Genomic DNA, 12,732 nt, shown 5'->3' with positions numbered 1-12,732 from the left:
CAGGGGAAGGTCCTTCTCTGTGGGGGCTCCCACACTCTGGAACGAGCTTCCCCCGGGTTTACGCCAAATACCTGACCTTCGGACATTCCGCCGTGAACTGAAGACACATCTTTTCATTCGCGCGGGGCTGGCTTAAATTTTATCGATTTTAAATTTTATCGATGTTACATTTCTTAATATTAATTTTAATGGGGTTTTAGTTTTATATATTTTAAAGTTTTTTAGGCCAATTATAAAATAAGTTTTTTAATTTGTATTTTAAATTGTATATTGTATTGTCTGTTTTTACTTTTGGCTGTACACCGCCCTGAGTCCTTCGGGAGAAGGGCGGTATAAAAATCGAATAAATAATAATAAAAATAAAATAATAATCCCGCCTTCTAACCAATGTGTCACCGCATCTCTTGTCCATAACCGTTCATGACGATCGCTAAAGATGAAATTCTCTCTTCAGGTGCGGCATCGCTTTGGCCTTGAATAAGCTTTCTCAGCACCTGGAAAGCTCCCAGGTGAAGCCTCTTTTCGAGTTCTTTGTCCCCGATGCCCTCAACGACCGTCACCCCGAAGTTCGGAAGTGCATGCTGGACGCTGCCCTCTCAGCCCTTAATACTCACGGCAAGGTAGGTCGACATTCATCCAAAATTAAGATAGATGTTGCAAAATCCCCATTCCCACCCCACTCCAGGGGAAGGATACTGCAAAATCCCCATTCCTTTCCTGGGGGAAGATATTGCAAAATTCCCATTCCCTCTCCACTCCTGCGGGAAGGATATTGCAAAATTCCCATTCCCACCCCACTCCAGGGGAAGGATACTGCAAAATCCCCATTCCCACCCCACTCCAGGGGAAGGATACTGCAAAATCCCCATTCCCACCCCACTCCAGGGGAAGGATACTGCAAAATCCCCATTCCCACCCCACTCCAGGGGAAGGATACTGCAAAATCCCCATTCCTTTCCTGGGGGAAGATATTGCAAAATTCCCATTCCCTCTCCACTCCTGCGGGAAGGATATTGCAAAATTCCCATTCCCTCCCCACTCCTGGGGGAAGGATTTTGCAAAATCCCCATTCCCACCTTATTAATAATTTTGTTTTGGACGAAGCTGAGAATGAATGAATTCTCAGCTGTTTTGATAAAATAAGTTTGTTGAGGACTGAATTGTGATTAGTAATCGCTACTTGGGCCTCGGTCACAACAATGATGTTACCTAGTTTGGTAATGAATGACTTGGGTGTCCAAAGTTACGTTTTTCAGCTATCCCCTGTTTTCCGTAGTCACCCACTTCACCTCGCTCCTGTTTTTTTTTTTTCCAGGAGAGCGTCAACTCCTTGCTGCCAGTCTTCGAGGAGTTCCTGAAGAACGCCCCCAACGATGCCAGCTACGACGCCGTCCGGCAGAGCGTGGTCATTCTCATGGGGTCGCTGGCCAAGCATTTGGACAAAAGCGACCCGAAAGTAAAACCCATCGTGGCCAAACTGATCGCCGCGCTCTCTACGCCATCCCAACAGGTGAGCCGTCCTTGCCTTGGAGGTGTTTCCTGACAGATGCGAGCATCCTGACTTTAGAACCGTCTACTAACGCAATGAAAGGGAGCTACGTGGCTTAGGAACTCACATGCGTTTCCTCCCTTTCTATCTCCTTTTTTTTTTTAAATTCGCATTTATATCCCGCCCTTCTCCGAAGACTCAGGGCGGCTTACCCTATGTTAGCAATAGTCTTCATCTTATTTGTATATTTATATACAAAGTCAACTTATTGCCCCCAACAATCTGGCTCCTCATTTTACCTACCTTATAAAGGATGGCTGAGGTCCTTCCTTCCTTCCTTCCTTCCTTCCTTCCTTCCTTCCTTCCTTCCTTCCTTCCTTCCTTCCTTCCTTCCTTCCTTCCTTCTTTCTTTCTCTTGGAGAAATATTACATTGTAAAAGCACCATTCACCTAAACTTGGTACCATCTGAATTAAGAGTTAGACAAAGAAATAAATTTCACATGAAAAACAACCCCAAAAGGAGAAACTGCTCTCTTTCTCTCACCCCTTCCCTTCCCCTTCCCTAGCTCTCCTCTCCTCCCCTTTTTCATTTTCTTCTCCCTTCACTTCACTTTCCTTTTTCCTTCCCTTACTCCCTCCCCTCCCCTAGCTCTCCTCTCCTTCCTCCTCCTCTCCTCCCCTCCCCTCCCCTTTTGGACTAGAAGGCTTTCCTTTCCAGAACTAGTTGTTGTGGCCCGCCAGCGGAGGTGGCAGCAGACTCAAACTGTTGGGGAGGAACATGGGCCAGTCCTGGAGTCTGGGAAAAGGTCTGATGAGGGCTCTGCGTCAGAGGCAGAAAGGGGACCAGGGCCGTTTGACAGCTATCAGCTGCCTCCAGAGTCAGACATCAGTGAGGCAGAAGAACAGCTGGAGCCCGTTCCCAGTGTGCGCATGTGCAGAGTTGCCAGGAGAAGGGAACAGCTAAAGAACAAGGGTCGACTCAGGAGTAAGGCCACAGGTGGACGGTGAATGGCCCCTCCCAGAGGGAATTAAAGAGGAGCGAAAAGGGAGGGGAGTTTGCAGCTCTCCAAGCCAGATAAGGTCTGTGTGTTGTGTCTGCGTCCCCCAAGCCGGGCCTGCTGCCAGAAAGTGACTTGGACAGTGAGGAGGGAGGGCCGTCAGGATTTACCTCGGGAGCACCGGCTTGCCTGGCTCAGCTCCAGGAGCCAGAAACAGGCCAGGTGGAAGAGATAACGAGGCCTCCATCCCCTGACTCTTCCCCCCCCAGGCCACGCCTGCAGACCCAGCTGACTGCTATCAGCCTTGGTTGGACCCTAGGTTTCGTAGGCAGGAGAGGCGGGAACAACAGAAGCAAGGGTGGGGCAGGCCCAGGAAGTGCTGAGTCATGGATTCACACCCCACAGGATATAAAAGACAGCGAGAGCTGCTGTGTCTCTTTGTAACAGGCAGATCCACTGATTAAGAGCTGAAGTTTGTTCCTGGGTGACTAACCAGCGTCGTGGAAGATAACGCAGGCTCTTGGCTGACGCTGGCTATTCTGCTGCCAGAGCTGATAGTGCCGGCTAATTAAGCCATCACTCGGACAGAGGCAAGGGAGGACACAACACTGTGACTGTAAATTCTCCCTTGAAAGACTTTGCCAAGTGTGAATGAGAGAAATTCACAGTAACTTAATAAAAAAGGGTGGGTTTTTTTTTTGGTCAGGATAAGGAGTCTGCTTCGTGGTTTGGGTCAACGCTTCGGTCAGGACACTAGCAGCCATTTAGCCGCCCACCTAGAACGATCTGCTTTGGGGGGCTTTTGCAGGTTCAGGAGTCGGTGGCCAGCTGCTTACCGCCTCTCGTGCCGGCCATCAAAGAAGACGCCGGCAGCATGATCCAGAAGCTGCTGCAGCTTTTGCTGGAATCCGATAAATACGCAGAGCGAAAAGGAGCCGCTTATGGGCTGGCCGGCTTAGTGAAAGGGCTGGGCATCCTTTCCCTGAAGCAACAGGAAATGATGGCCAAGCTGACCGATGCCATCCAGGACAAGAAGAATTTCCGGCGGCGGGAAGGTGAGTCGAAGCAACCTCATCCTTCCTCTCTCAACTTCTTGAGGACTTTTCGACCTTCCAGATTAAGGCCGTAAATTGCTCCGTTCTGGGAAGACCTAGAATCCGAGGGCTGGAAGAGATCTCGGAGGTCTTCTAGTCCAGGGGTCTCCAATCTTGGCAACTTTTAAGACTTGTGGACTTCCAACTCCCACAATTCCTCAGTCAGCTCTGGGAGTTGAAGTCCACAAGTTGTAAAAGTTGCCAAGGTTGGAGACTCCTGTTCGAGTCTAATCCCCTGCTAACCGCCCCCCTCAAATTCATATGCCGTCCATCTCACCTAGATGATTAAAACTGTTTTTTTTAAAAAATGATTTTATTTATGGTTTTTCTTTAACATATATGAGTACTTAGTGAACGGTACATTGGGTCAATTTACTTTATACAGAATATGAATAGAATAGAATAGAATAGAATAGAATAGAATAGAATAGAATAGAATAGAATAGAATAGAATAGAATAGAATAGAAGTTTTTTTATTGGCCAAGTGTGATTGGACACACAAGGAATTTGTCTTTGGTGCATATGCTCTCAGTGTACATAAAAGAAAAGATACGTTCATCAACAATTCTAAGGTACAACACTTAATGATAGTCATAGGGTAAAAATAAGCAATCAGGAAACAATTTTACAATAACAATAATATGACTGTCTGGTTTGGTTCTGCAACCCAACAAGACAGACACTGACTTCAGAGGATCATTAGAACTGCAGGAAAAACAATGGCTACCAACCTGCCTTCCATTGAGGACCTGTATACTGCACGAGTCAAAAAGAGGGCTGTGAAAATATCTACAGACCCCTCATATCCTGGACATAAACTGTTTCAACTCCCACCCTCAAAATGACGCTATAGAGCACTGCACACCAGAACAACTAGACACAAGGACAGTTTTTTCCCTGAACGCCATCACTCTGCTAAACAACTAATTCCCTCAACACTGTCAGACTATTCACTAAGTCTTCACTATTATTAATCTTCCCATCGTTCCCATTACCATCTCCTCCCACTTACGACCGTATGACTGTAACTTAGTTGCTTGTATCCTTACGATTTATATTGATATTGATTGTTTCCTGATTCCTTATTTGTACCCTATGACTATCATTACGTGTTGGACCTTAGAATTCTTGATGAACGTATGCACCAAAGACAAATTCTTTGGGTGTCCAATCACACTTGGCCAATAAAAAATTCTATTCTATTCTATTCTATTCTATTCTATTCTATTCTATTCTATTCTATTCTATTCTATAATACTGTTTAAGTATAGCTGATGATAATCTTTCAACTTCTAAGATATACATTGTAGTTATAATGTATTTTATTTTGTAGCACTGCACATAGTAATGTTTTCCCAATTTCTACTTTCTACCTCTAATACATCTACCTAATATGCAGGTTCGAATCCCAGAAGGGGTGTGGCTAGCTGACGAGAGCTAAATAGCTTGAAGTAGATTCTATACTAGTCTCCCTTTATTTCTTTGTCGGTAAATATTTAGGCAGCTGTTTCTCTTCTCTTCTATCCCAGGGGCTTTGTTCGCCTTTGAGATGCTCTGCACCATGCTGGGAAAGCTTTTTGAGCCCTATGTGGTTCACGTCCTGCCACACTTACTGCTCTGTTTCGGAGACGGCAATCAGTACGTTCGGGAGGTAAGTCATCCTTGGCCGGCAGTCCCAGAGAACTAGGGAGTTTGGGTTCTGCAGAACCTTGGCTGGTTCTGCTCAGATTCTGGTTGGCTTCAGAGGTTCCGGTAGGTCATCGGGTGCTTTGATGGAGGAGGAGGGGCGGTAGCCCAGAGGCGGCACTCTCGCCTCACAATCAGGAGGCTGTCAGTTCGATCCTAGGTAGAGGCAGTTATTTCTGTCTCTGGGCACGCTGAGAAAATATATCTGCTGAACAAAACTCCGTACTGGCCATTAAAAACACACTGCTGGCTCCATTCAGTTGCCCAGACTCCACTCTGTATGGGATTATGGGGTCATTAAAAGAAGATGATGGTCGAGTGCTTTGATGGACTTGAGAGTTCACCAGGTTGAGTAAATCTAGCCATTGTGGTTCATAAACTGTCGTGTCCCACTCCTCCGCTGATGGCCGGGTCAGGGAAATCCGAATCAGGCGTGCCTCTGCAGCTCTGCCAAAGTCCTAGTAAAGTCCTCAGGGCAGGCAGGAGACCAGAAAGTGACTTCAGCAAGATATGTTTAGACTTTGCCTGACTCAGAGAATGCCAGAAAGCAGGTCCTTTATATAGTCCATGGGGTGTGGCTCCATGACTCAGCACTTATCCAGGCCTGCCGCTCCCTTCCTTCTGTTGCCTCCGTCTATCAAGTCTTCTGACGCGAGGGTCACTCCAGTCTGCAGCTGTTGGCAATTGACCTCCCTCAGGCTCACATGCTGTGGGGGAGGGGGAGGGGTCTAGTTGCTCCGTTTGCCTGGGCATGGAGCCAGAGCTGGGGGCTGGAGGTGCTTCCTCCTCCTCAGCCTGTCTGGGCATGGAGCCAGGGCTGGGGCCGGGAGGCATACTAGGACATTCCTCAGCGTTCAGAAGCAGATAAGAAGGCCCCAGCTGCGGTGAGATCGGACGAGACACAACATAAACCATGTAGCTAGTTCTGCAGGTCAACCAACGACTAGCATGTTACATGCTATCGGTAGGCACGCTGTCACAGTTGGCATTCCTATCAAAAGCCTTTACACAAGTTTGTGATTTTGACTAAATGCCCTGTGAGAACCTCACCATAGCAGCGTATCGGCTGTGCTTGTAACATGAAGTGTGAGAGACCCAAGCAACTGTAGCTTCTCCAACAAACAACCTGTAAAATAACACCTGGCTGGATGTGATGTATAATTCCACATAATTTGAGCAGGTTCTGCTTCGTGCTGGCCATTGAAGCTTGAAGTTGATTGAGTCAGGTTGTGATTTGTGGGGTCCTTGGTGCTCTCGGAGCTCGGTGCTTTTGCTTGCAGGCGTTTCATGACCCAACTAGGTAACATCATCAGTGCTAGAAGGGAGTGGAGCTTGTGGAGAGGAGGAGGAGGACTGTGGAGTCCTCGTACTCTCCGAGCTTCGATATTTTCTTGCAGACGTTTCATTACCCAGCTAAGTAACATCATCAGTGCTAGAAGAAAATGGGGTTTGCAGAGAAGAGGAGGAGGAGGAGGAGGAGTATTGTGGGGCCCTGGGTTTTCTTGCAGACGTTTCATTACCCAACTAAGTAACATCATCAGTGCTAGAAGGAAATGGGGTTTCCTCTTACTTCTATATACCAGCGCCTCACCCTGTCAGTGCTCTCCGACAGTGGGAATGGTCTTGGTGTTTTCTTGATTAGACTGTTGTTTCCTCTTAGCTTACTGTTAGATTTTGATTCCCCCACCCATTATTATTATTATTATTATTATTTTTGCACAAGGCTGCAGATGATTGTGCCAAAGCCGTGATGAGCAACTTAAGCGCCCACGGAGTCAAGCTGGTGCTGCCTTCTTTGTTAGCTGCTCTTGAGGAGGATTCATGGAGAACCAAAGCTGGTAAAAATTTGTGCCTGGCATATATTTTTTAAATATATATATATATATTTAAAAAAAGAAAAATTGGAGACTGCTATCAGCATCTCAGGTTTAGGAAAAGACACGATTTTTCAAGCAAGCCAAAGAGCCAGCAGTTTAGAAACATCCCTCTAGACCAGAGGTCCCCAACCTTTTGGCCTGCCCGCCTGGGCTCCTTAGGGCCCCAGCAGGACGCAGCTGTTGGAGCTAAGCAGCCACCAAGGAGAACGAGTTGGCAAAACAGCTCAGTTCAAATTGGATCTGGCCGAGAAGGAGGCTCTGCAGAAGCACCTCACTGAGGACTAGGAGCATAGGCTTTCCAAGCAGAGGGAAAACCGGCAGGATTGCAAGGCCAGGTACCGGCACTGGAGGCTCAGTGGTCTGAGATGGTCAACTAGTTCCAGGAGGTAGGGGGCAGGGCCATTTGGGAGTGATGTGTGGACTCCAGAACCTGATAGTAGTGAGGCAGAGGAACAGAAGGAGCCTGTTCCTAATGCACGCACAAGAAGAGCTGCCAGAAGGCAAGAGCAGCTCAAGCAAAGAGGACGACTCGGGAGTAAGGCCATGAGATGATTGGCCCCTCCCATAAGGCTTAAAAGACCAGCAACGACGTTTGGGCTCTTTGCCGGAAAACAACGTTGATAGCCTTGTCTTCCTGCATTTATTTCTTTGTCGGCGTCTTCTGCTTCTGAACTTTTGCCAAGAAAAGCCTTTGGTAGACCAAGGTTGATGATAAGACTGAAGACTTGTGTTATGAAGAATTTGCTTTGATTTAGTTTGGACAACGCTGAGAATGAGTTTAATTCTCAGCTGTTCTAATAAAGTCTTTGTTTTTGAACTGACTACGTTTACTACTAGCTACTTGGGCCTGGGTCACAACAGACACCCCTGGTCTAATTCTATAGTATTGTCGTGTCCCCCTCCCCCTCCGACGGCCGGGTCTGGGAAGTCTGTATCAAGCGTGGCCACGAAGCCTCTGCAGCTTTGCCAAATTCCTGTCAGAGTTCTCGGGGCAGGCAGGAATCCAAGGTGTGACTTCAGCAAACCAGATGAGACTTTGCTTGACTCAAGGAATGCCAAAAAGCAGATCCTTTATATAGGCCATGGGGTGTGGCTCCATGACTCAGCATTTATCTAGGCCTGCCCCTCCCTTCCTTTTGCTGACGTCGCCTCTCTATTCTCCGGAAGTGGGGATCCGTCCACTGTGACTTTCTGTCCTCCTGATCTGCTGCCGGCAATTCTAGCACGTGGCTGGCTTCATGCTCACACGCTGTAGGAGGGAGGTTTTTTTGCTCATTCCTGACATTCTGTCTGGGCATGGTGCCAGGGCTGGAGGCTGGAGGCATGCCAGGCTGTTCCTCTTCATTATCAGACTCTGACTCAGATAGCAGGAGATGGGAGGGGCCCGGCTGAGGAGAGGAGGGTGGGCGAGGCACAACAAGTATATCCAAAGTGGGGGTTTTTTTGCCCATGCTATCATTGTTGGGTCATTTTCTGTTCTCATGCGCTCCCCAGGGTCGGTAGAGCTCTTGGGAGCCATGGCTTACTGTGCTCCCAAGCAGCTGTCTTCTTGCTTGCCGAACATCGTGCCCAAGCTCACGGAGGTGCTAACGGATTCTCACGTGAAGGTCCAGAAAGCCGGTCAACAGGCGTTACGGCAAATCGGCTCCGTAATCAGGAACCCTGAGATTTTGGGTAAGAGGGATTTTTTTGTTTTTTTTTTGGGTACCTGTGTCTGCACGGATGGTTGGTTTTTCTCCCCCTCCCCCCCCTTGACTAATTTGGCTTAAGTTGAACGGATCGGAGTTCATTGTGCCAAGATGAATGATAGTGTCGTGTCCCACCCCCCACTCCGACGAACGAGTCAAGGAAGTCCGTAACAAACTTGGCAACGGAGCCTCTGCAGCTTGCCAAGTTCCTTCGAGGTTTATCAGGGCAGGCAGGAGTCCAAGTTGTGACTTCAGCGATAGAGTCTGATATCAGCAAACTAGATAAGACTTTACTTGACTCAAGGTTGGAATGCCAAAAGCAGGTCCTTTATATAGGCTGTGGAGTGTGGCTCCATGACTCAGCATTTATCCAGGCCTGCCCCACCCCTCCTTCTGCTGGCGTCGCCTCTCAGATCTCCGGAAGCAAGGGTCCTCCCACACTGAACTGTCTTCAGCTGGATCTGCTGTCAGCGTCTGGGAAAGGGAGGGGTCAGAAGGAGTAAGCGCGAACAATTCCAACACCTGGCTGGCTTCCTGTTCTGACGGCTGAGCCAAAGGAACACACGCTGTATGAGTGAAGTTTATTGGGCTACTCCTTTCACTCCTGGAATCTTCCCCGGGCATGGGGCCAGGGCCGGGGGCTGGAGGCATGACAGGCCGTTCATCTTCATTATCAGACTCGGAGTCTGATAACAGGCCCGGTTGGAGACGGGAGGGGCCCGGCTGAGGAGAGGAGGGAGGACGAGTCACAACAGATAGAACATTTCATTTCAGGTCATCCTCAACATATGACCAAAATGGGGAGTGGCATTTCTGTGGGTGGTTGCTAAGCGAGCTTTGCCCCGTTTTGCAGTCTTCCTTGCCACGGCCGTTAAGTGAAGCGGCACAGCCGTTGAGTTAGTAACCGGGGTGTTAAGCGAATCTAGGGAGTCCCATTGACTTCGGTTGTCAGCAGGGCGCAAAAAGCGGTCACCTGACCCCTACGAGCCAGTGGTCAAGCCTATGGTCTTCTCACAATTGTGTGTCTTTGCTTTCTTCCTTCTCCACCCCTCTCCCCTCTTGCCCCCGCTAAACAGCCATCGCACCTGTGCTGTTGGACGCCCTGACCGACCCATCCCGAAAGACCCAGAAGTGCCTGCAAACTTTGCTGGACACCAAATTTGTCCACTTCATCGATGCTCCGTCCTTGGCTCTCATCATGCCTATAGTCCAGAGGGCTTTTCAGGACCGATCGACGGACACCCGGAAAATGGCCGCCCAGATTATCGGGAATATGTACTCCTTGACGGACCAGAAGGTAAGGCCAGGGAGGAGGAAGTAAAGATTCCATCTGCTTCCAAAAAGGAATTTAAGACATTCCTCCGATTCACTTCTTGCCTCCTGTCTGTCTGTCTGTCTGTCTGTCTGTCTGTCTCTGTCTCTGTCTCCCTCTCCCTCTCTCTGTCTCTCTCTTTCCCTCCCCCCTCCCCCCCCTCTCTCTATCTGTCTCCCTCTCTCTCTCTATGTTTCCTTCTCTCCCTCCCTCTGCCTCTCTCTCTCTCTCTGTCTCTGTTTCTGTCTGTCTGTCTCTCTCTCTCTCTCTGTGTGTTTGTCTCCTCTCCCCCTCTCCCTCTTCCTCTCTCCCTCTCTCTCCCCCCCCTCTCTCAATCTCTCTCTGTCTCTGGATCTCTGTCTCCCTCTCCATCTCTCTCCCACTCTGTCTCTGTCTCTTTCCCTCTCTCTCCCACACTCTCCCTCTCCCTCTCATTCTGTGTCTCACTCTCTCACTCTCCCTTCCCCTCTCTCTCACTCTCCCCCCTCTCCCTCCCTCACTCTCTCCCTCTCTCCCTCTCTCAGGATCTGGCTCCTTACCTGCCTAGTGTCACACCTGGATTGAAAACGTCTCTTCTGGACCCCATGCCTGAGGTCAGTTTGCCTTCCGCTTCTTCGTAGACCAGAGCTCCCTGTTTCCGAATTTGCAGACTGCAAAGGGCATGATTCGCGCAAGCGTCCGTCGCGCATGCACCTCCATTTGCGCGAGGGTGTGGACGAGCGCCTGCGACTCACGCGAATGGAGTGTGTACGTGCACAGCTGTCCCGCTGCTGGCTCGAGTGAGGATGCTCTGTGGACGGCTCACTCGCTGGCTGTTAACAATGGCCTGGTTGCAAAACCTCACGGCCCACTAGGGGGCCGCGGCCCACAGGTTGGAGACCCCTGTTGTAGACGGTCTATTCCTCCTCTTTACCTTAGCTTTTCTTTGGAACCTCAGGTGCGGACGGTCTCTGCAAAGGCGCTGGGCGCCATGGTGAAAGGCATGGGGGAATCTTGCTTTGAAGACCTCCTGCCGTGGCTGATGGAAACCTTGACGTATGAGCAGAGTTCGGTCGATCGGTCAGGGGCCGCGCAAGGTAAGAGGGGCGGGGGGGGGATTTCACAGGCGGGAGGGGAAAGGGCTCGGCCCATAGCTTCGTACTCAAACCCTACAGGTCCTTATTTTGTTTATGAATATTGGGGTTCGAGGTTCTGCTTCTTTGATGGAATGCTTGCAAGAACAAATGTAGGTCCAGGTAGATCTTACAACACTTCAGTTGGTGTCTCTTCCCTTCCCTTCCCTTCTCTCCCTGTCCTTTTCCCTTCCCTTCCCTTCCCTTCCTTCCCTTCCCTTCCCTTCCCTTCCCTTCCCTTCTCTCCCTGTCCTTTTCCCTTCCCTTCCCTTCCCTTCCTTCCCTTCCCTTCCCTTCCCTTCCCTTCTCTCCCTGTCCTTTTCCCTTCCCTTCCCTTCCCTCCCTGTCCTCTTCCCTTCCTTCCCTTCTCTCTGTCCTTTTCCCTTCCTTCCCTTCCTTCTTTCCTATCGTTTCCTTCCTTCCCTTCCTCCCTGTCCCTTCCCTTCCTTCCCTTCCCTTCCCTTCCCTTCCCTTCCCTCCATGTCCTTTTCCCTTCTCTTCTCTCCCTGTCCTCTTCCCTTCCCTTCCCTTCCCTCCCTGTCCTCTTCCCTTCCCTTCCCTTCCCTCCATGTCCTTTTCCCTTCTCTTCTCTCCCTGTCCTCTTCCCTTCCCTTCCCTTCCCTTCCCTTCCCTTCCCTTCCTTCCCTTCCCTTCCCTTCCTTCCTTCCCTTCCCTTCCCTTCCCTTCCTTCCTTCCCTTCCTTCCCTTCCCTTCTCCTGTCCTTTTCCTTCCCTTCCCTTCCCTCCCTGTCCTCTTCCTTCCCTTCCCTTCTCTCTGTGTCCTTTTCCTTCCCTTCCTTCTTCTTTCCTGTCGTTTCCTTCCTTCCCTTCCCTCCCTGTCCCCTTCCCTTCCCTTCCCTTCCCTTCCCTTCCCTTCCCTTCCCTTCTCTCCCTGTCCTTTTCCCTTCCCTTCCCTTCCCTCCCTGTCCTCTTCCCTTCCCTTCCCTTCTCTCTGTGTCCTTTTCCCTTCCCTTCCCTTCCCTTCTTTCCCTGTCGTTTTCCCTTCCCTTCCCTTCCCTCCCTGTCCTCTTCCCTTCCCTTTATATTTGTTGATCTGTTGGTTATAAAGGATGCTTTTCCTGTTCTAGGCTTGGCTGAGGTGATGGCTGGTTTGGGAGTGGAGAAGCTGGAGAAACTTATGCCAGAAATTGTGGCTACAGCCAGCAAAGTGGACATTGCTCCCCACGTTCGCGACGGTTACATTATGATGTTCAATTACCTGCCTATTACCTTTGGGGAAAAGTTTACCCCCTACGTTGGGCCCATTATACCTTGCATCCTTAAGGTAAGACCCCGGAGCAGGTCTTGGAGTAATGGAGAGAAAAGCCAAAAAAAGAAAAAAAAGCATAGCAGTATTGAATATTACTGTATTACTGAATATTGAAGCGGGTAAGAGACGATGGATAGATGATTTCTTTTTTGTTGTTGTTGTTTTGATTTGCTTTTCCTTTTCTCTCTCCCTCTTTTCTTTTTTT

At 49.4% G+C, this 12,732-nt stretch overlaps 1 protein-coding gene across 2 annotated transcripts in view; it reads left to right on the top strand.

The window, feature by feature from the left end:
- Nucleotides 1-12,732, top strand: part of GCN1 (GCN1 activator of EIF2AK4) — an 80,733-nt gene that overhangs the window by 42,622 nt on the left and 25,379 nt on the right. For both annotated transcript variants that reach the window (XM_058158466.1, XM_058158468.1), the window contains exons 32-41: nt 455-620; nt 1,316-1,510; nt 3,297-3,543; nt 5,113-5,234; nt 6,993-7,107; nt 8,641-8,820; nt 9,911-10,131; nt 10,671-10,739; nt 11,084-11,222; nt 12,346-12,542. In XM_058158466.1, coding sequence (XP_058014449.1) covers nt 455-620; nt 1,316-1,510; nt 3,297-3,543; nt 5,113-5,234; nt 6,993-7,107; nt 8,641-8,820; nt 9,911-10,131; nt 10,671-10,739; nt 11,084-11,222; nt 12,346-12,542 — 1,651 coding nt within the window. The remainder of the gene's footprint in view (nt 1-454; nt 621-1,315; nt 1,511-3,296; nt 3,544-5,112; nt 5,235-6,992; nt 7,108-8,640; nt 8,821-9,910; nt 10,132-10,670; nt 10,740-11,083; nt 11,223-12,345; nt 12,543-12,732) is intronic.

The sequence above is a fragment of the Ahaetulla prasina genome, chromosome 15 (genome assembly GCF_028640845.1).
Source record: "Ahaetulla prasina isolate Xishuangbanna chromosome 15, ASM2864084v1, whole genome shotgun sequence".
In the NCBI taxonomy this organism is placed as follows: domain Eukaryota; kingdom Metazoa; phylum Chordata; class Lepidosauria; order Squamata; family Colubridae; genus Ahaetulla; species Ahaetulla prasina.
This window is presented reverse-complemented; position numbering and strand designations above follow the sequence as displayed.